Source organism: Halichoerus grypus, chromosome 10 (assembly GCF_964656455.1).
Source record: "Halichoerus grypus chromosome 10, mHalGry1.hap1.1, whole genome shotgun sequence".
NCBI lineage: Eukaryota > Metazoa > Chordata > Mammalia > Carnivora > Phocidae > Halichoerus > Halichoerus grypus.
The window spans coordinates 71,286,982-71,310,826 of NC_135721.1; the positions used below are offsets into that span (position 1 = coordinate 71,286,982).

General features: G+C 39.7%; 1 protein-coding gene across 1 annotated transcript in view; it reads left to right on the forward strand.

Moving 5' to 3' along the window:
- The window catches only part of STPG4 (sperm-tail PG-rich repeat containing 4), a 36,442-nt gene that overhangs the window by 1,072 nt on the left and 11,525 nt on the right, over positions 1-23,845 (forward strand). Inside the window, exons 2-5 of the mRNA XM_036121654.2 lie at positions 953-1,012; positions 2,086-2,343; positions 10,849-10,913; positions 11,127-11,181. Coding sequence (XP_035977547.2) covers positions 953-1,012; positions 2,086-2,343; positions 10,849-10,913; positions 11,127-11,181 — 438 coding nt within the window. The remainder of the gene's footprint in view (positions 1-952; positions 1,013-2,085; positions 2,344-10,848; positions 10,914-11,126; positions 11,182-23,845) is intronic.

Genomic DNA, 23,845 nt, shown 5'->3' on the forward strand with positions numbered 1-23,845 from the left:
AGCACAAAAGGAAAAAACTAAACAACCGTGTTCTTTCGGTGGTGAGGCTGAAACAAATGTGGGATAATAATAAATGGGTATAGGGTACTTACTGTGGAAACCAAGAGCGTCCTTGGAAACTAAGGAATACCAAAATCATCTGCTTTTTAACTTGGCAGGTGAGGGGTTAAAAATAAAAGCTACCATTTATTGAGCCCTGGTTGTGGGTACAAGTCTTTAAATGTATAATGGCTTATTCTCATGCCAGCCTTGTTATGCCTTACTTTTATACTCCTAAGAGGGAGTTGAGACTCATAAGGGTTAAGTAACTTAGTAGTGCTCCTAGTTAGTAAGTGGCAGAGCTGGAGTTCAAGCCCAAGTCTGTCTGGGTCCTCTATCGTTCTGCCTCTTTAGTGTAACAGCTGGCTGGACAGGCTGAGAGAACTAGCTGTATCATATTTGTATGATACATAATAGTATATATAAAAACAGGAAAGGGCAGTTTTCAACATTTGCCATATCACTGGGAATTGGTATCCCAATATCACATTAATCTGATGACTATACACTTCTACCTTGAACTCCCAGCACAGCACCTGAACCATAAATCTATTATAATACAATTTTGGATTGTATTATAATACAATTACTATAATACACTCTGTCCTTCCTAGGAACACCAAATTTTGTGACATCTAATTTTCCTTATGACATCTCTTGTGAAATGAGGATGTTTATTACTCTCATTTTTCCAAAGGGAATTTAGATGGGAATTTAGAAGAACTTCAAGTCGTAAAATAGCAATTTAGGGAAATACGTCAGACAAAATTTATCATTATGTAGCTTTTATTTTAATTCAGGCTGACCAATTTGATACAGGTATTGATCTCTTCAAGCAAATGTTTTATAAAATATATTTAACTTCCAGGGATCACCTCTCAAATGAATAAGCACATTTTATGTTTGTTAATAGAAACCAACCCGAAAGACATCATCTGTTGAAAGAGAAGGATGGTGGAGAATAGCATTAACAGTATGTGTGTTTTTATTCTTTCTATTCAAGTGATTCATATTTCTGTTGATATTTTAATCAGCCTTACCTTTTAAGTCACTAACAATTGTAAGAAAACAGTGGACCTCATTTCCTGTTTATAATTTTAGTATCATTAAATTTTAGATGCAGTATAAACTAAAACAAGTCTAGGAATCTAGGTGCTTTACAGGATATCTAGATAAGGTCAATATAGCTTAAGATCTCGGTGAGATTACAGAAGAAAATGCCTCCATTCTATAAAAGGAGTTTGGGTTTCAGTTTGTATCTTAGATGGCATAGAGCTTGTGATAAGTTCTGTTAACATGGTCAGTGTAGGAAAGCAAGGTGGTAATAATGAAAGAAAAAAAACCCAGAAGATCCCCGTTCAAGAGACATCATTTCTATATTGTAGAAATATTTTCTGTCCACACCCTTCAATAATAGAGTGGCCCATGGGCCAAAGCCTTCTTGAAGTGGAATTTTAATGGTGGAACCAAGCCGGGTGCTCAGTGGAAATTCGGCCACAAAAGCAGCAGTGACTAAACTTTCAGGTCTGGCCATTCAGGCACACTGTGGTTGTGATATGAAAGAACCAAACCTCCTATTGGGCTGATGAGACCACATGCTCTGCCAGTTCATCCTCAGCCTCATGTTTGTGTTTTTTAGCTGCTCATTTGAGGGCTAGAGAGAAATGTGTAGTATCTACCCAGCAGAAGTAGGCTAACTTTTTTTTAGTCAAGAACTGTCCTGAGTGGTCTCAAGAGAGACCTGACATTTATAGGTTCAACTGCATCTCAAGTTTTAGTATCTCTGAAGTTACCTTTTAAAAAGTCAAAACTTCCAACTATGGCCGCAACCCATTTGCTATAATTCAGCAATTGTCTCAGAAAGGAAATAATTATGATTCTCTCGAAATATTGTTCTGTCAGGAGTGTTTACTATATTTGATAAAATTTTATTAAACCTTAAAACAGAAAGAAATGCTCCTTAAGAGTGACCCTTCTAAGAATGATGCTTTAGGAGATGTTACCAGTTTGCACACTGATCTGAAAAATGATGTCAATTTTCCACAGAACACTCCTATCCCTGGCACTTACCACTTGAAAACTTTCATTGAAGAATCCTTATTAAATCCAGTGATACCAACCTACAATTTTAAAAACGAAGGAAGGAAAAAACCACCTCTTGTGCAAAGAAACGATCCGGTACTAAATGACCTTCCCCTATATGCGCCTCCTGACTTCCTGGACTTACTTAAGAAGCAAATGGCCACTTACTCATTTAGAGACAAACCGCGGCCAAGCCCCAGCAAGCTGGTTTACAAAGATCAGGTAAAGTGCTACTAGCAGCCGGGTTTTTGTGGGAAAGCTACCAAGAGCCCCTGAGGAAAATACCCTGTGTACTTTGAGTGCATCTTCCCCAGGAGAAATTGAAAACCTTTCGACGCCTTATTGCCTATAGCAATCAAACAAAGGCTCCCTGATTTGCAAGTATGTCCAGCAGGATCTTCCCTTGTGAGACCTCCTTAACCTAAGGAGAGTACCTCTCCAGGCACTCTTGGCAGGATTCCCCTGACGTGGGGAACTTCTGGAATCTTATCTGTGATTGGGCCATACTTCTGTTCCCTCAAGCAGTTTATACAGTGTACCCTCTTCTTTTAAAGAGAAAATTTTCCCAGTCAGTAGTGCCCTTTAATTAGAGTGTGAATATAACTGGATACCATAAGGAAAGCTTTTAAAAAATGTCTTGTAAAAAATGTCTTGTAGAAGTGAACACAGTGGTACCAGGAAGGCCAGATTCTACTCTGCTCTGTCGGTTCATTCATAACATTGGTAATAGAGAGAGCAGTGCTGTGCTTACAGTCCCGGGCTAGGTTCTGTGCAGGGAAGATGTTCCTGACTGGGGAGTATTTGAGTAACAATACAAGAGCAAATATATCAAGGGCTAAGATAAATAGCATGGCAGGAAATGCCAGGGGGAGTTCAGTGTAGGCTGGGTTGAAAAGCTGGAAGGCTCCCTGGATTAAGTAAGACCCAAGCCAGACCTTGAATAATACATGACATTTATGTGGCTCTTAATGGCTTACTGTGAGTTTCCACACGTATTCTCTTAGTTGTTCTTCCCCAGCATTCTGAAATAGGCGCAACAGATGTTATCCCCATTTTATATGTGAAAACCAAGGTGAGTAGATACTAAGTCACTTGTTCAGAGGCACGGAACTGATAGGTAGGTGAGGCAACACTTTTAACTGAGGGTTTCTGAGCCCAGATTTGGTGCTTTTTCCAGTGTGCCTCCGGCTACGGACGAGGGGCAGAGTTTGGATGTGTGGTCCAGAGTAGGTGTTTCAAGGGAGGGGCATGACCTTCTGAAAGGCCTGTTCCAGGCTGGCAGAGGTAGACTTGGGACTTGGCCTTTGGGACTTGGGACTTTAGGCCTCCCATTTATTAAAGATTTTATTTATTTATTTATTTGAGAGAGAGGGAGAGAGCATGAGTGGGGGAGGGTCAGAGAGAGAAGCAGGATCCCCGCTGAGCCGGGAGCCTGATGCGGGGCTTGATCCTGGGTCTCTGGGATCATGACCTGAGCCGAAGGCAGACACTTAACCAACTGAGCCACCAGGCACCCAAAGATTTTTTTCTTTTTTTAATTCATGAAAGAGAGAGACAGAGAGCACACAAGCAGGGGGGAGGTTCAGAGAGAGAGGGGTGCTTGACTCGGGGCTCCATTCCAGGACCCCAGGATCATGACCTGAGCCGAAGGCAGACGCATAGCTGACTGAGCCACCCAGGTACCCCTGGGCCTCCCATTTATAAAGAAGCCAGTAACAGTATCAGCCTCTACAACTTTATCAGAATATTGTTGTGATAACCTGAGAAGAAATGCATTGTAACTGGAGGTTGAATGAAATACAAGGGCTGTGGTTATGAAGATGGACAAGAAATTTTCAGCAGGATGAGCACGTCATAGCCAACACGTAAACCCTTCCTACTGCTCTGCAAATTGTACCTTTGAAACAGGACGGAGTGATAAATGTTCATTGGGTAAATCTTATCCTGTTTGCTTCAGTGGATGAATACAAACACTAAATTATGCTGAGACTTTTATGGCTTGGTATCGGGTAACCATGCTACATGTGAAATCATTCTGGCCACCTCCAGTGCAAAATCATTCTTCCTCATTCTGCACCACTGTTTACTGCCCTTCTACTTCCTCTCTTCTTGCTTTTAGGGGTTGTTGAGGGTAGGCCAAGTAGAAAGTAGAAAGAATTAAATGTTTTCCTAATTTTCTGTTTCAAAGGGTATACGATAATGTTCTCAGGAGGAGAGATATTCAGATGTAACATTGTTTACTCACCAATAAAACTCACAATTCTGGTTTTTTAAAAGCAGAGCTCAGTAAAATAATAATTTGAATCTGAGGTAGATAGAGTATACATTGTTGTTATTTATTAACACAGAATAACCTTCTCCAGCTTCACAATTTTTAAAAAGATTTATTTTTATTTTAGAGAGAGAGAGAGAGTGGGGGTGGGGAGGGAGAGGGAAAGAGAGAATCCCAAGCAGACTCTGCTGAGTGCAGAGCCCGAGGTAGGGCTCGATCTCACAACCCTGAGATCATGACCTGAACTGAAATCAAGAGTCAGATGCTCAACCGACTAAGCCACCCAGCACCCCCAAAGGATCCATTTTAATGTGTTCAAAAGACATCCTTGAACAGCCAATTGGGAGACTGAGGTTGAGAAAATCTGGCCGATTCCTTGATCATTGGTAGCTGTGTTTATAGCTGTGATGATGATGTCTCTGAACACATGTTAATTTGAAAAGCCTTCCATGGTAAAAATAACGGCTGGTGGAATTTTCAACGGAATGGTTTTGCATTGAGCAAAGTATCAACGGAGAGAAACCTTGTGCCCAAGGAGGGACTGACAAGTAATATTGTAGGGAACTCAAGACTTCAATGTAGGGATAATGAAACACAAAATGTAGATGGAACAATTAATTGTGCATTTTTAAAAAGATTTATTTATTTATTTTAGAGAGAGAGGGCAAGCATGTGAGCAGGGGGGAGGGGCAGAGGGAGAGAGAATCTCAGGCTGACTCCTTACTGAGCACGGAGCCTGTGGTCGGGCTCCATCTTACGACCCTGTGATCATGACCTGAACTGAAATCAAGAGTCGGTCACTTAACCGCTGGGCCACCCAGGCCGCCCCACATCATGCGTTTAAATAAAAAACATGGCAGCCCTCAGAGTTGGCTCATTTTGCAAATAGTTTTTGAGGTTGAGCTCTCAAAGAGTACCTGCAAGGCAAAGTAATACTTGTCACATGCAAATAGGTCAAGAGAGTGGCCAGTGAAAATGAATTTTGAAAAATGGATTCACAGAACTTGTCTCAGGGACTGGGACCCACTGATAATTCTTAGTTCATTTGGAGCTGATGTAAAGTACATAGTATTGGCAAAATTAAGGACAATATCATTGCTAGTATGAGGCACGCATCTTTTTTAGAAAGTCCTGTGTCATCTATTTCTCAGACCCAAGTGTGAGTAGTGAATCAGTGATACTTTCATATGACATAAGATACTTTACTTCTCAGAGAGAAGGTACATTTGATGAAATTTCTACCGATAGTGCCTAAAAATATTTCACCTACCAGCCCATTCGCTGCATTCACCTTGTGATTATTCTGCTAGGGCTTCTAAAGGGATGAAAATCTGTTTCCTTCCGTCCCACCTATTTATGGATCCAGGTTTTCAAAATATTGTCATACCCAGGACCTAATAAGGAGAGTTGGATGTTTTCATTTATTCCAGTTTTCTGACATTGAGGGTTCTGGTACAACACAACTGAATTACGTATCTGCACTGATATCATCCTGCTGTATTTTATGACTCCAAGGTATTGCAAGATTTCTGAATGCCTAATCAACTCGGACTGAAACAATTAGCTAGGGTCAGGTATTATTATGGGCACATTGTCTAGATTCTCTGAGCCTTACATTACAAATAAAGAATTGAGAAGCATATATAGGACTTAGGAAGTGTGTGTGTGTGTGTGTGTGTGTGTGTGCATGCACATATGCATATACATATATACACACGCATATATACATTCTTTTTCATTCATTCATATATATATATATATATATATATATATATATATATATATATATATTCCATTAAACCCAACCACACAGTTTGCAACAAGTTCAGCAATGTGCAAAGAAACAGTCTCTTATGTGAGTCTCTATTTAAGACTGTGGAAAAAAATCAGCCCTCTCTCAGCTATATTAAATAGCAAAGAATGGCCAATGCAAGTAAAGTAGGACAAATAGAAAAGCTTTGGGTAATCAGTATTCCTTTCTAGATTAATGCTGTCTAAGAGTTTTTCCATGAGTACTTTATTACATAAATCTTTTGTGATTGCTGAGCATAGAACAAACAGCAGCTTAAGGGTTTTTTTTTTTTTCTCACTTTTCACTTCTCTTTCTTGTTTCTTCTCCTGTGTATGTGTGTGTATGTGCATGAGAGAGGGAGAGCACAAGAGCAATGAGCATAAAGCATATATCCACAGTTTGAATAGAAAGCAAATATCCATGTAACCATCATCAAAATCAAGAAATAAAATGCTATGGCCCCTAAGAAAGTGCTTGCTTAAAATACATTCCTGTGCTGCCATGGTATGATTAAACAAACTCATGTTTCCTTGGTGTTTATTATGTCACGTGAGCAATTAACAAGCACGGGTGCATCAGAACAATGTATGTATTTCATCATAAAGTCTGTATTTACTGTTATTATCACTGTATCCATGAAAAGCTGCCTCTGCAATCAAAATTATATTAATATGTGAAGACAGCTGTGGGGTAAAATATAATAGCTGAACTTCTATGTGGCAGATAATGCCAGGATATGGATGCCTCATTTTCAGCAAAGGCAGTATTGTATCTTTAAATCTGATTTTAAAATAATAGGGGTTGGGGGAGATTGTTCACTTAAGGAAGGCTTCTTCCCAGGATTTTGTAACCCAACTCCACCCTGCCAGCTCCTTCAACATAGGAAGTTCTGGAGATCGGGTCTGTCTTCTTTTCCCTGGCTTCTAGTTCTCCTTCCTTCTCTTCCTCCCCTGTCACACGTTCCACTCTCTGTGCGTGCCGGTTCCAGACACTCCCTACGTCACATACTCCTGTGCTAATATCTATAGATCCAGAGACAGTGGAGCTTCCCAGGTACTTTGCAGCAAGTTTGGCAGTGGGCAGAGAGAGAGAGAGACAGTCTCTTCTGCAACATTCCTCAAAATATCCTCCATGGCCCCCTTGCGGAAGTCCTGCCTTCCCTAAAACACCACTCAAATTTCAGTCTGTGCCATCTTTAAACCACTCAGGTGGATTTAGTTATTCAATTATTCCCCCTGGCTTTATTGAGGTATAACTGACAAGTAAAATTGTATATATTTAAGGTGTACATGATGATTTTATATTTGTATGCATTGTGTGGGGCGCCTGGGTGGCTCAGGCAGTTAAGTGTCAGACTCTTGATTTCAGCTCAGGTCATGATCTCAGGGTCGTGGGATAGAGCCCTGCAGTGGGCTCTCCCTCTCCCTCTGTCCCTCCCTCACCTCCCCCCCAAAAAGAAACTATATTTGTATGTATTGTGAAATGGTTACGACATCAGGTTAATTAACACATCCATCACTTCTCATAGCTACTATTTTGTGTGTGTGTGGTGAGAACACATAAGATCTACTTTCAACAGTTTTCAAGCATCCAATACAGTATTAACTATAGTCACCATGCTGTTCATTATATCCCCAGAACTTATTCATATAATAACTGAAAGTTTGTACCCTTTGACAATCATCTCCCCATTTCCCCACCCCCAGCCCCTGGCAACCACCATTCTATTCTGTTTCTATGAATACCCTCTTTTTTTTTTTTCCTAAAGATTTTATTTTTAAGCAATCTCTACATCCAGTGTGGGGCTCAAACTCACAACCTGAAGATCAAGAGTCACATGCTCCACCAACTGAGACAGCCAGGTGCCCCTATGAGTACCCTTTTAGGTCCCATGTATGAGTGATACAAAATTGTATTTGCCTTTCATGGCTTATTGCACTTAGCATAATGTGCTCCAGGTTCATCCATGTTGTGGCAAATGGCAGGATTCCTTTTTTCACAGTTGAATAATATTCCTGTGAGATATATATATATATACATATATACATATGTATATATATATATATATACACACACATATACATACACACATATGATCATACACATATATATAGCATTTATATCATATATATATTCATTATTCACTCATCCATCAGTGGACACTTAGGTTGTTTCCATAGCTTGGCTATTTGTGATTACTGCTTCAGTGAACATGGCAGTATAGATATCTCTTCTAGATATTGATTTTGTTTCCTTTGGATATATACCCAGAAATCGGATTACTAGATCATATGGTAGTTCTATTTTTTAATTTTTTGAGGAACCTCCATACTGTTTTCCATAGTGGCTGCACCACTTCACATTCCTACCAACAGTGCGCGAGGGTTTCCTTTTTTCCATATGCTGACCAACACTTACCTCTTATCTTTTTGATAATAGCCTTCCTCACAGGTGTGAGGTGATAGTTCATTATGGTTTTGATTTGTATTTCCCTGATGATTAGTGATGTTGAGCACATTTTCATGTACATGTTGGCCTTTGGTATGTCTTCTTTAGAAAAATGTCTATCTAGGTCTTTTGCCCATTTTTAATCAGATTTATTATTATTATTATTATTAGCTGCTGGGTTGTCTGAGTTCCTTCTATATTTTGGATATTACCAACTTATCAAAAAAATCCCAAAAAATCAATGATCAAACCAATGTCAAGGAGTTTTCCCCTATGTTGTCTGCTAGGAGTCTTATGGCTTCAGGTCTTACATTTAAGTATTCAGTCCATTTTGAATTAATTTTTGTGAGTGGTATAAGATAAGGGTCTAGTTTCATTCTTTTGCATGTGGATATCCAGTTTCTCTAATACCATTTATTGAAGAGGCTATCCTTTACCCATTGTGTATTCTTGGTGCTCTTGTCAAATATTAGTTGACAACGTATGTGTGGGTTTATTTCTGGGCTCTCTACTTTATTCCATTGGTCTATGTGTCTGTTTTTATTCTAGTACCACACTGTTTTGATTACTATAGCTTTGTAATATGGTTTGAAATCAGGAAGTGTGATGCCTCCAGCTTTGTTATTTCTCAAGATTGCTTTGACTATTTGGAGTCTTTTGTGATTCCGTATCAATATTAGGATTTTTTTCTACATGTATGAGAAATGCAATTGGAATTTTGATAGGGATTGCTTTGGATCTGTGGATTGCCTTGAGTAGTATGGATATTTTAACAATATTAATTCTTCTGATCCATGAACACAGGATAATTTTGCACTTATTTGTGCCTTCTTTAATTTCTTTTATCAATGTCTTATAGTTTTCAGTTTATAGATCTTTCACCTCCCTAGTTAAATTTATTCCTAAGAATATACTGTTTCTTATGCTATTGTAAATGAGATTGTTTTCTTAATTTTTTTTCAGATTGTTCATTGTTAGTCTGTGGAACCTCAACTGATTGTTGTACTTGTTTTGGTATCCTGTAAATTTAGTAATTTTGTTTATTTTAACAGTTTTTTGGTGGAGTCTTTAGGGTATTTTTATGTATAAGATCATGTCATCTGGGGCACCTGGGTGGCTCAGTCAGTTAAGTGTCTGCCTTTGGCTTGGGTCATGATCCCAGAGTCCCGGGATTGAGCCCCGCATCGGGCTCCCTGCTTGGCAGGAAACCTGCTTCTCCCTTTCCCACTCCCCCTGCTTGTGTTCCCTCTCTCGCTATCTCTCTCTTTCAAATAAATAAATAAAATCTTAAAAAAACAAACAAGATCATGTCATCTGCCTACTAGGACAGTTTTGCTGCTGCTTCTTTTTTTTTTTTTTTTATCTTATTTATTTATTTGTCAGAGAGACAGAGCACAAGCAGGGGGAGCTGCAGACAGAGGGGGAAGCAGGCTCCCCACTAAGCAAAGAGCCTGATGTGGGACTTGATCCCAGGACTCTGGGATCATGACCAGAGCTGAAGGCAGACGCTTAACTGACTGAGCCACCCAGGCATCCCTCAGTTTTGCTTCTTTCTTTACAATTTGATTGCCTTTTATTTCTTTTTCTTGCCTAATTATTCTGGCTAGAGCTTCTAATACTATGTTGAATAGGAATGGAGAAAGTGGGCACCATTGTCCTATTCCTGACCTTAGGGAAAAAGCTTTTAGCTTTCTACAATTGAGTATGTGAGATTAGCTGTGGGTCACTCAGTTGGATTTAATCTCTCCCGACCCTCAAGTCTCCAATCTGTCTTTTATAATTTTATTTATAGTATTTTATATTAGAATAGTTTATGTATGTGCCTTCTCATTCCTGCGGGCCAGGGGCCATATCTCTCTTACCATTGTATTCCCCACCATACCCAGCAGTACTTTACTCACAGAGCAGGCTCACCAAATGGTAGGTGAATGGATTTGTTGAATTTAGTACATTTAAAATATGATCAATTGTACAGCATTTTTCTATGCATCATCTCAGGCACACTATCATAAAATTTACTGTGAAAAGGGAATATTTGTTGAATGTTTTGAAGCTCCATCTTTGAAAATGTAACTTTTCCACTATTAAGATCAAGAAAAAATTACATAATGCTGTATGGTCATAAAATAAAGGATTATGAATGACAGGTAATAAGATAAAGTGAGCTTAAGACCTGTATTAATCTATTTTTGGTGTCCTTGTCCATTCTATGTAGTCAGTTAAGCTTTCACCAGGGCAATATGATCTCCTTCCTGCACCGGTTCCCAAGCACGCTTCCAGGTAATTATATACTTATTAAATTGCTTTTAATAATTTCACTCATGCCTTTTTATTTACATACTTAACCAATACTAATGGCTTTTAAACCTTATTTATGCCCATCATATCTAGAATAGCATTTTTAAATATTTAGTGAGAGATAGGGAATAAGTTAACAAAGTTCCCACATTAAAAAATAGATTTAGTACATCGTCTTTTTTTTTTTTTATATAGGAGCTTCGTATTTCGTTCTACAGTTCAAAGATTTCCAACAAGCTGCTTCACTCCTGTAAGTATATTGTAGACAATTAACTCATGATGAATTTGATGTTTAAAATATGCAGTGGTTCATTTTGATATATCAAAATTAACATTTTGATCACTGTAGTAGATAAACAATGAATGATTAATGTAATTGATTTAAGATATACTTAAAGTATACCTGAAGATATACCAGGGATTTCAAGGCAAGTAACCCATTTGTGTCAAGTTATAGAAGAAAAGTAAAACCTCCTTTCCTTTCTGTAGGTCTTGACTCATATCACCTTCTCAGTGAAGTCATCCCTAGTCACTTGTTCAGAATTTCCTGTGCCCTCTTCCTTGGTTTATTTTTCTCCATAATGCTCATCACTGTCTGATACACTACACTCAGACATTAATTTGTCCTGTTTTATCTGTCTCCCCCCGCTGGAATATACGCTTCATGAAGGTGGAGACTTTTATCTGGTTTTGTCCTGTATACGTAACACCTAGAAAAATGGCTGCCACATGGTATTTATTGATTTAATTAATAAAATCCTCAGAGATATTCGATAGATCATTGTATTAACAACAAGAAGGAAAAGTATCTCTGGTTTCTTTCAAAAATGTGAAAATGCCTTCCTGTTTCTACAAATTTCCAAATATATGTTGTGTTTTGATAAAAATGAACTCCTTTAGATAATTAACTAACTGGTAGGATGCCAAAAAACAAATAATTATATAAACATTTTGAAGGATTAAGACAAGATGAAATTATTTTAGGGTGGTTTGATGGACTTGAGTTACCTATTTGTAACTAGAAACCCAGATGGAGAAAGACATGTTCAGTGAACATTTGAAAGAGGAATTTAGATAAGAGTTCAGAAACAGACCCTAGACTATATAAGATTTTTATATTTGATAAAGATGGTATGACAAATCAGTAGGGAAAGGAAGAGAATATTTTATGCTGGGCAATTGATTAAATAACTTAGAAATTAAGTTAGATTCTTCCTACCACATCTTAAAATAAATTCCATATTGATAAAAGAATTAAATGAAGCATAAAACCAGAAGAAAATATATTAGCCTGTATCTAATTTTAGGATAAGTCAGATTTTCTGAGATCAGAGCAGTGGGTGAACTGCAAAGGAGAAGTATTTGATTTGACCACACAACATTTAACATTTCTTGTATATTAGAAGACAAACTGTAAACAACGCTAACAGGCAAGTGCAAATTCGGAAAAGTATTTTCAACATATGTGGCAGATAAAGGGCTAATGGCCTTATTTAAACTCTTAACAATCTAGAGGAAAAACATCAATAGAAAAGTAAAACAGATGAAGGCTGGGAGTGGACCATTCATGTAACAAGAAGTTCAGATAGCCAACAAAGGTGAAAAAATTTTGATCCCACTAACAAATGTGAGAAACTAAAAGGCTGACTGAAAACTTTCCGTATGTGGGTGGTGTGCTGGGCTGAATAATGGCCCCAGAGATGTGGCCATGTCCTAATTGGTAGAACCTGTGAATGTTCCCTTGCGTGGCAGGAACCGTCCTGCCCACTTGATTACGTGAAGGATCTTGAGATGGGGAGATTGTTCTGGATTCTCTGTTGGGCCCCACATGAACACACAAGTGTCCTTATACGAGGGAGGCAGGGGGAGATTTGAGAAGGGGGAGAAGGCATTGTGGTCACAGAGGCAGAGGTTGGAGTGATGCGACCACAAGCCAAGGAAGGTGGCTGTCACCAGAAGCTGGAAGAGGCAAGGACAGACTCTCCCCTAGAGCCTCCAGAGGGAGCAGCACCCAGCCGACACCTTGAGTTTCGCCCAGTGACACTGATTTCAGACTTCTGGCCTCCAGAATGATGAGAGAATAAAATTCTGTTGTTTTAAACCACCAAATTTATGGTAATTTGTCACAGCAGGCACAGGACATTAATACAGGTGGGGATTATGTCCAGTGGATTTCACAGTTGATTGACGAGAGGAGGACATGGTTTTGGTTTTTCCTTTGGCTATCCCTAGGCCTTTTCTCTTGCACATGTCAGTAGCTTGGGCTACAGCCAGCTGCCAGTGTTCTGGGAGCTGAGTCAGGGAAGAGGCTGGGGGGTCTCACCGTTTGGTGTGTGGAGAAGTTCACTTAATTCCTGTTTTTGGTAAAGGCTCCTGTCCTTAGAGTTCCTGGGGCTCCTGCATCCAGTTGTCTGGTACAGTCTCCCCAGAAATGCACCCCCTGCCCCGCCTGGGATGCACGAGTGGGGGGAGGTGGAGGGACCTGGAGAGAAGAGGTCTACCAGTCCTCTTACTTTCAGCCCCCTCCCTTTCCATTCCCACCTCACAGGGGTCTCATGCCTAAAATTCCTGACCTTCTCTTGGGTTCTGTGGAGCAAATCAGCCTGCTCCCCTGGCAGTTTCAGTGGTCTCCACTGTGCTTCATCAGGTCCCATTCCTCCAGGGTGCTTCATGTCCTCCCACAATACGTTCTCTCCGTTGGCTCTTGTCTCTTCTCTTGGCTCTGTGTGTGTGTGTGTGTGTGTGTGTGTGTCTAGAATGGGAGGTGGATCATTATTTGATGGGAAGAAGGGAAATAGATGCATATGTAAGTTGGCTTTGGCAGCAAGCAGTCAAGACAACTGGGTTTTTTTCGCTGGGTAATAACTCTGTCTCCCTTGAACTATATGTTTTAAATGAATGCTGCGAGCTAATAATGATTTGTTTACTATCAGTAAGGAGGGACTCAGTCAAAAATAATTGGATTTTAGTTCAGGTTAGGCGTCCCTGGACAAGCAGCCTGGGATGTGAAATAGCACAAGCCAGTTGATTCGGACAGTTTTTGCTTTTGTTCTCATTGCTTTGACGGAGAGAAGATTTTTCGAGATCCTTATTCTGCCATTTTCATTGAAGTCACCTCATCCCTTCTATTTTATAAATAAAAGTGATTCACTGATTTGGAACATCCTGTCCTTCAACAAAGTGAAAAGAATACTTTCATGGAAAATGTTCTAAGACAAAGAAATAGCCCAGGGCTGTGATTCATGTCTGTCCTAAACATGCATTCCCAGAGCAGAATGTGGGCTTGGTTTAGATCTACAAACTTGTAAACTGTAGAAAACAAATTCCGTTGATCCCAACAGTGGGAGATGGTGGTGCGCTGTGTGAGTATGGTACAGAAATACTGCTTACCATTCTCAAAACTTTTTGAGATAAATGCAGTAATCTTCAGGCCATTATAATATAGCCACTTAACCTTTATCTGAAAAATCTCATTGGATTGATTTTATCCTTTAGTCTCGTTGTTCTAGAAATTAACATTATAATCACAGAACTGTTAAGGACTCTTAGAACTGGAAGAACCTATCAATGAGCTACTGTGGACCCTTGAACAGCATGGATTTGAACTGGGGGCCCACATACATGTAGGTTTTTTCCAGTAAACGCAGTATAGTACTGTAAATGTGTTTTCTATTTTCTTATGATCCTCTTAATGTTTTTTCTATAGCTTACCTTAGTGTAAGAATACAGTATATAATCCATGCAACATACAAAATACATGCTAATCCACTATATATGTTATGGGTAAGGCTTTCAGTCAACAGTAGGCTGTTAGAGTTAATTTTTTGGGGAGTGCGAAGTTATACATGGATTTTCCACTGCTTGGGGGCCGGCACCCCTAACCCCCACGCTGTGCAAGGGTCAACTGTACTCTGTTAGGGTTGGCTTTGATGATGAGGGCCACCATCATTCATTGAGTATTTTCTGGTGCAGGTGCATTTAATCCTCACAGCAACTCGGCGGGTTAGTATTTCACCTCTACTCCACAGGTCAGGAAATGGAACTTAGTTTACAGAGGTCACATGGTTATTTAGGAAGCAGAGCCGTGACTTAGACCCCATCTCTAAACCTGGTGACCTCAAAACCTGGGCTCTAAGCTGTGCTGCCTAGTGCGTGAGCATGAGCAAGTGACTTGCTTAGTGCCTTTGGACATTTAGAGCTGGTCTGGGGTCAAATCCAAGTGGCAGACTTTCTGTTGTCTCTGGCGTCACCATTCCTCACTGATGACTAAGCCTTGTTCATGGGCCCAGGTTGGCCTGCTTGACCGTTTTTGCAGTAGGATGAGTTCACATGCAGGAGACTTCTGTCTCCTGGGAGGGCCATCTACCAGCCTGCCTGTTAGGCCCTGATCGTCTAAGGTCCTTACAATGGATGGAGGCAGCTTAGGCTCCAGCTAGGAGCCTTGCTACACTGGCTTTTCTTAATTGGCCATATTTTTTCCCTGGGACACCTTTAGGATGTTAGAACTTCCAGTCTTTTCTCAGCAAAGTCTCTTTGTAAAAAGCTGGGCTCAACTGAGTCTAGCTGACTTCAATAGAAGTTCTTTCATCTGCTCTACATATCTTTTTTGGGCGGCTGTGTGTGTGAAGCCCTAAGCCAGGTAGCTATTGTTGAGTATTCAGTGGCAAATGGGACATTTTATCAGTGCTCTCCCTTCCCTCTCGAAGGGCAAGGACACACTGAGGTCAATACCCCAACCAAGGTGTACCCATACAAGCACACAGAAACTTACACAGATGAAATGAGAGTCCGGGATTCACAATGCGTGTGTCTGACCAGTGTGAGACCAAATGGCTTGGCACACAAAACTTGAAACGTGGCACCCAAAATTAGACACTGATGACTCAAGTTTAATATTATCTGTTGATAGAAGCACATGTACCTTCTTCCTTCTGAGAGCCATCTCCAGAACCTTCTGATACATTCACTTGTCAGCTTCTTAGCAATTGCTGACTCCAGGCTGAGGAAGGAGGTAAGGGCAGGAGTGAAGAAAAGGCTTGAACGAGGAAAGGGACACCCATCCTTGTCCCTTCAGAGCCTGTATCCGAAGCCAAACTCAAAGAAATCAAAGGGCTAGTTGTCTTGTCAGGCTTTGGATCCAAAGGCTTTTCCACAAGGCATTTATTAGTTGGTGGGGCCAGAAGGGAAATCTGGATTTATACCTCCCCACCCACTGCAGCAATGCCTGAAACTCCATAGTAGGGATCTTTTTTAAAAAGATTTTATTTTCAAGGAATCTCTAGACCCACTGTGGGGCTTGAACTCACAACCCCTGAAATCAAGAGTTGCATGCTCTACCAACTGAGCCAGCCAGGGGCCCCCATAGTAAGGATTTTGATATGAGAGCCTAAGATCTGAGACGTGAGACATGTGCCACTCTTGATTTAATTGTAGAAAAATCTTTTGGAGGGATTTCTCCTTTTCACATGTCTTCTTTTAAATGCAAAAGTCTTCGAAGGAGAAATATATTGATCCGATTCATACTAAGGAATTAGTGACTTATTAGATTCTCCCTACCCCCCCCATCCTCGAGGAATATAGATGAGATGACAAGAATTAGGGTACCTGGGATAAAGGAAAGGAACTGCAGGGGTGCCTGGGTGGCTTAGTCCTTAAGCGTCTGCCTTTGGCTCAGGTCATGATCCCAGGGTCCTGGGATCAAGCCCTGTGTTGGGCTCCCTGCTCGGCGGAGAGCCTGCTTCTCCCTCTCCCACTCCCCCTGCTTGTGTTCCCTCTCTCGCTGTGTCTCTCTCTGTCAAATGGATAAAATCTTAAAAAAAAAAACGAAAAAAAAGGAACTGTAAAGAGGGAGAATTATAAGAAGGAGTTCCAGTTTTTAGTTACTTATATCATTAACTGTTTTGTGCACAAAACATGTGTTACAGTTTTTGATGTTAACTTCAAGATAATTCCATAAAAGAATCTACAAAATAAAGAAAAATAAAATTCACAAAGAGTTGCTATGTTGGGAATTTTTATAGACATTTTCCTTAGATAAGTCTGTTGATTCTTACAAGAGGATCCAACTTTGACATAACTGAAGTAGCAAGCCTCAGAACAAATCTACAAGAATTAATATTAAATAGAGGCGCCTGGGTGGCTCAGTCAGTTAAGCGTCTGCCTCTGGCTCAGGTCATGATTCCAGGGTCCTGGGATCGAGCCCCACATCATTGGGGTCCCCCTGCTCAGCGGTAAGCCTGCTTCTCCCTCTCCCTCTGCCTGCCACCGCCCGTGCTTGTGCTCTCTCTCTGTCAAATAAATAAACAAATTCTTAAAAAAAAAAGAATGAATGTTAAATAGATTAAATTCCTGTTTATGTGGAATATTTGAATATCAATTTGAATATCCTTGTTTTATGTAATTATGGTCATAATAGCTATTTGAATTTAAAGTTTATATTTTCTTTTTTTTAAAATTTTTTTATTGTTATGTTAATCCCCATACTTTACATCATTAGTTTTAGATATAGTGTTCCATGATTCATTGTTTGTGCATAACACCCAGTGCTCCATGCAGAACGTGCCCTCCTCAATACCCATCACCAGGCTAACCCATCCTCCCATAAAGTTTATATTTTCAATTCTAAAAGTAATGCATGATTTCCTGCTCAGTATGGCAAATTGGCCATACATCAATCTCTTCTCACTCTCAAATCCCAATAAAATGGTAGTAAAAGAATAAATAAATCGACATGGTTAAAGAGAAAAGAAGGGAAACATTGGCAGACAAAAGATTTCGACAATTTTTGGACAAAGTAGAGGAAGCCACGGGCTAAAAAGCAGGCAGGGGGTCGTGCAGAAGAGAAGGGATCCTGTTTGTCCCTTAGAACTGCAGGGAGTTTCTGGCCTTGGGGGGAAGGTAAGGTGAGGCATAGGGAATTAGTTGAACACCAGGGAATTAATTGAAACTGTACATACAGAGTAATTTAAGTCAGGGGCCCCCTTTCTTCTCCTAATGTAAAATGCTGGCCTTTGGACATTTGCCCCTCAAGCAAAAAAATAGTAGAATTTATCCTCTAGAAAAACTCAATGAGCTTAGAGGAAAGAGAACCACATCCTGATATTTAGGGAACCCCAGGAAAAAGACTGGCTCACCATTCAGTTGCCTGATCTCCACATATCCTAGCCATATAACCAAGCTTCCACCAGGCAAGTGTGAAAAGCCTGTAACATGAATGAGAAATGGAAGTAAACACACAGAAGGATGGAAACCTGGGTGAAAAACAGAATGCAGGGAATAGAGGGAAGATTTTTTTAAAAATCCAGTTAGCATGCATAGAGAGAGGAAAAAGGGAAAATTATTTTCAGCTTAGAAGTCTGTGTTCAGCCAAACAATCAATTGTGAAGACAAAATAAAGACATTTTCCAACATGCAAGAACTCATAAAACTTGCCTTCTGAATACGCTTTTTAAAGATGCCACTGGTGGTAAAATACAGCAAAACAAAGGAATAAATCCAGAAGGAGGGAGGCATGGGATTTAGGACAAAGTGGGTCCACACTGGGAGAGCAGTTAAAAGATGTCCCAGGCGGACCACTGTGCAGCAGGCTGAGAGAGAAGCCAATCATATTGAGAAAGAAAAGAATGAACTCCGGAAGGAATGTTTCTAAGGGAAAAAAGATTTAAGAACAGCTGATATGATGGGAAAAATTAAAAAAATATGTATAGCAAAATGTGCAAGTGAAAAAATAAGGCACATAATTAACCGCAGATAAAACAAAAGACTGTCTAAGAAATGGAATTCTATTATGTAACCTGGCTCTGCAAGGAATATATATTTTTTTTAATTTTTATTCATTTATTTATTTTTTTAAAGATTTATTTATTTGACAGAGAGAAACACAGCGAGAGAGGTAACACAAGCAGAGGGAGTGGGAGAGGGAGAAGCAGGCTTCCTGCCGAACAGGGAGCCCGATGTGGGGCTGGATCCCAGGACCCTGGGACCATGACCCGAGCCAAAGGCAGACGCTTAACGACTGAACCACCCAGGCGCCCCAGGAATATATTTTTTAAATAAACATTGCTTAGGGATTTAAAATGCTACTTTGGGGGCGCCTGGGTGGCTCAGTTGGTTAAGCATCCGGCTCTCGATTTCGGCTCAGGTCATGATCTCAGGGTCCTGGGATCGAGCCCTGAGTCAGGCTCTGCGCTCAACGGGGAGTCTGCTTGAGGATCCTCTCTCTTCCTCTGCCTCTTCCCCTGCTTGCACTCTCTCTTTCCCTCTCTCTAAAATAAATAAATAAATCTTTAAGAACAATTAAAATGCTACTTGAAAAAAAAGAAAAGAAAATGCTACTTTGGATGAGGAGAGAGGAATATTGGACAGGGCAAATGCCGTATCTTCATTCATTCCAGGAGGCCACCAATAGATAATTTCTAAAATACAAATTAAGAAATAACAATATGAACATACCATTTAGTGATAAGGTAACTTTTTTTTTAAAGATTTCATTTATTTATTTGAGAGAGAGAGCATGAGTGGAGGGTAGAGGGAGAGGCAGAGGGAGAAGCAGACTCCCCGCTGAGCAGGGAGCCTGACATTGGGCTTAACCCCAGGACCCTGGGATCATGACCTGAGCCGAAGGCAGATGCTTAACTGACTGACCCACCCAGGCACCTCAAGATAACTTCTGTAAGAGCAGTTAAGAGTTAAAAATAGTTGTCTTCGGCTCTTTTTTTTTTTTTAAAGAAGGTACGGCAGAGAGGGGGCAGAGAGAATCTTAAGCAGGGTCCATGCCCAGCGTGGAGCCCCACACGGGGCTGGATCTCACAGCCCTGAGATCATGACCTGAGCTGAAATCAAGAGTTGGTAGCCTAGGGGCACCTGGGTGGCTCAGTCGTTAAGCGTCTGCCTTCAGCTCAGGTCATGATCCCAGGGTCCTGGGATCGAGCCCCGCATCGGGCTCCCTGCTCAGCAGGAAGCCTGCTTCTCCCTCTCTCTGCTGCTCCCCCTGCTTGTGTGCGCTCTCTGTGTCTTTCTCTGTCAAATAAATAAATAAATAATCTTAAAAAAAAAAAGAGTTGGTAATTTAACCAACTGAGCCACCCAAAGATTTTATTTATTTATTTGACACACAGAGAGAGGAAGCACAAGCAGGGGGAGAGGGAGAAGCAGGCTCTCTGCTGAGCAGGGAGCCCAATGCAGGGCTCCTTCCCAGGACCCTGGGATCATGACCTGAGCCGAAGGCAGACACTTAACCGACTGAGTCACCCAGGCGCCCCAGTTCCAATTGATTTTTAAAACTATATTTCTCTATAAATTTAATAAAATGTCTTGAAATTTAAGTAAAAAATATATAAAAATTTAAAATTAGAGTAAAAATAAATGAATAAATTATAGATAACTTGGAAAATATAGAAAATTATGTTTAAAAATTTTGTTATTGCTCATATGCAGCCATTAATGTTAATTTTCATTTTTCTCTGCAATCTTAAAAATAGTTGTGATCATGGTGCACAATAATTTATATCCCGTTTTTTTACCTAGCACGTTTTACTTTCATATTATTACAAATCCCTTTAAAGTTTATTTTCGCTAGGTAAATAATCAAGTTATCAAATCATAATTTATTCAACCATCCCCCTCTTTTTTTGTTTTTTTAAGTAGGCTCCACTGGACTCAGCATGGAGCCCAATGTGGGGTTTGAGCTCACAACCCTGAGATCAAGACCCTGAGATCAATACCCTGAGATCAAAAGTCAGACGTTTAACCGACCCAGGTGCCCCTCAACCATTCCCCTCTTGATGGTTAATCTTGTTTTCAATTATTCCATATACAGGGGTCTTCAGTATCCAAGTATAACTTGATCCACAAAAAAGACCTATTAAAGTGAACCCACTTCAAGTAGAATCAAAATCTCAAAGTAGTCAACCAAGTTTGATTTGGTCTTTCCTTAAAAAAAAAATTGAACTAAAAATTAGGAAAATATCCTATAATTGCAACTACGTATTAATTCCTAAATTAAAAAGGAGGCTGTGTTGAGTTTAGTTTTTCTGACAATATCTTATGATAGTATAGTGACATCCTTCACGTCATATTGTTAGCTAATTTAACTTTGCTGGATCCTCACTGGGCAATGAAAGCCTTTTCCTGTGATTTAGGCACTTTTCCATCATTTTCATCAACTTCATGAAATCCTGCATTTTTGGGTAAAATTTTCATTTTCATTTTCAATTGGATTTGCATTTCATTTGCAATGTATTATTAAATATCATTTAATGATGACAGAGAAAAACTGACTTACAAAGACACCGATCTGTCTGCAATGGTGGATGCCAGTGTTAAGCAGGGAGAGATGCTTGAATAGGATATAATTTTGTAAGAGGTCAGTTTATTGGAGAACTCTTCTATATTATGACAACTTTGTTTACATTCACAACTTTGTTATGCAAGGATAATGGTACCAAATACTCAGATCAAGAGATTAATGCTAACATAAAACTCAATGCATAAAATCTTTTCTAAGTTTTGGCATCATTTTTTATGGATTATCACAAATGGTATTTACTAGAGATGATATACGGCTTCTTCATCTAGATTGCCAAACCTTTTTAAAAAGTATTACATTCATTTATCTTCAAGTGAGTGACCATTTCATAAAATTTGTATAAATTTTATCTTTAATTTAAAAAAAATTATTAACTTGATAGTAAAAGAATGGTATCTCATTATTCTAATTTAATCTGTAGGATCTGAGACTGTACATTCTAATTATTTGTTAATCAGGGATTTGTGGTTCTTCCTGCATACTTTCTGGTCATAGTCTTTACCCAGTTATCTATTGGGTGGAGTTTTAACATTCTTTTTTGTTGATTTGTACAAACTCTACAGTGAAAAGATATTAGCACTTGTATTTGCTGAAGCTTTTCGGGGATTTTGCCTTTTACTTTTGTGTGTTTATATAAAGAGAAGTTTAAAGTGTAAAATGTTTATGTCGTCAAATTAGAGAGTTTGTCATCACCTTCTGGAACGTAAGTTCCATGAAAGGGGGACTGTCTTATTCATCAATGCCCAGAGCCGAGTGCAGTGCTCAGAAAATGTGTTGAATGAATGAATGAAATCTATCTTTTCTACCACTTAAAAAATTCCCTCCAGAGATATGTTCACTTTAATTTTCTTTCATGTATTTGGCATTTTGATTTTTTTTAAAAACTTACAATTCTTTGGTTCTTCTGAAATGTGTTTGTGTACAGTTGCACGGTAAGGTGGTGGTGTCATTTGAGCCCTACTGGCGTAGGACACGTTGCCTCATTGCTGGTATACCTGAAACCTACAGTCACCCGAAATCTGACCTGTAGATCTGGTGCAATATAGTATGACCTATAGACATCCGCTGAGTCACTTGAAACCTTTTGAGAATGAGGCAAGTAATAAAAGATGGTTCCATATAGGTGTGCCTCTCCTCCTCCTTTCTTTCCATCATCTGTGAAAAGTAGCCCGTGGAAATGTGTTAACCATTCACACATAAAATCTCCAGGAGCAGCCAGTTAAAAGACAAGTAAATGACCATGTGAATGCATAGCAGATCACTACATGATTTTTTAGTTCTAAAAAGTACATTAACTTTGGATTTGAAGATCCTCTAGGATTGTAAGTGTCTGAAGGCCTCGCAGTGTGGAGAAGCTGTTCTCCCTTGTTAAAAAAACACAGCCTCTTGAGTGCTCAGTGGGTGGCTCAGTGGGTTAAGCGTCTGACTCTTGATTTCCGCTCAGGTCATGATCTCAGGGTCATGATCTGCGGGTTGTGAGATCAAGCCCTGCATCAGGCTCCATGCTCAGCAGGGAGTCTGCTTGGGATTCTCCCTCTCTCTCTCCCTCTGCCCCTCCCCCCACCATGTGCATGCTCTCTCTCTCAAATAAAGAAATAAATCTTAAAAAAATAAACAAAAACCCAAACCAAACCAAAACAACAACAACAGTAAAAACCCACAATCTTCTTGTTTGTGTCAGGGATTCAGTTGGTGAATTACATTTTGTCCCCAAAGTGTAGGTAGCTCTCAAGAGAAGCTGTTGGTAAGGGATTTGTTGGGTTGGAAAATGGTTTTTAATCTTCAGATTACCAATGTAAGGTTGTATACTCATTGGCTATTTCAGTTATTGTTGAAGTAATAATAATTGGTTATGGATCGGCACAATTGTTTTGTCCATAGTAAAGACTGTGAGGAGGATATTTATGTGAGCATTTTGGGATTGATGCCAGGAGACGTGGTCTACCATTAATAAAAAGGACCTTTTTGCATCCATAAAAAGAATTGTATTGGCAACTTCTGCCACCTTTTAGCATCTTGATAATAATGACCAAGCCCCACAAATCCCAAGCCCTAAAGGTACAGTTGCTTCATAGTGGGATTGTTTTAAAGAGGAGAAAACTGCAAATCCTGGTCATTCTTAGTCAAGGGAATTGGACAAAGTAAAACTTGTCATTTGTGGTTTCTCCTCCCTTTACCCTTCCCTTTAATTGATTTAATTGCTCTCATAAATGACCCAAATAAATCTCTTGACCTACCAAAAAATTGCATGGATTTTGTTCCCTCTTGAGTGTGTTTCCAAGTGTGGGCATTAAGGATATCAGAGATTCTGCACAACTTCTTTGAACATATTGATGACACGGATGACTTAAATTTAATACTCCCATTAGGGTAAAGAGGGCTAAGGAAGATTCTATTTTTCCAGGTCTTTTTCCCCCAGTATCTACTTGGCATGTGGTCCGTACAGACCCAGTGCTTTTCTTGTCTATTGCTGGCGGCAGCATATACTAATACAACCCCTTGAAAGGCGGTTGGGCAGTGTGTTATCTCATGGCCTGCTGATTCCATTTTGAGAAAACCCTCCTAAAGTAATAATCTTATGTACAGAAATATTCATCTATACAAAGAT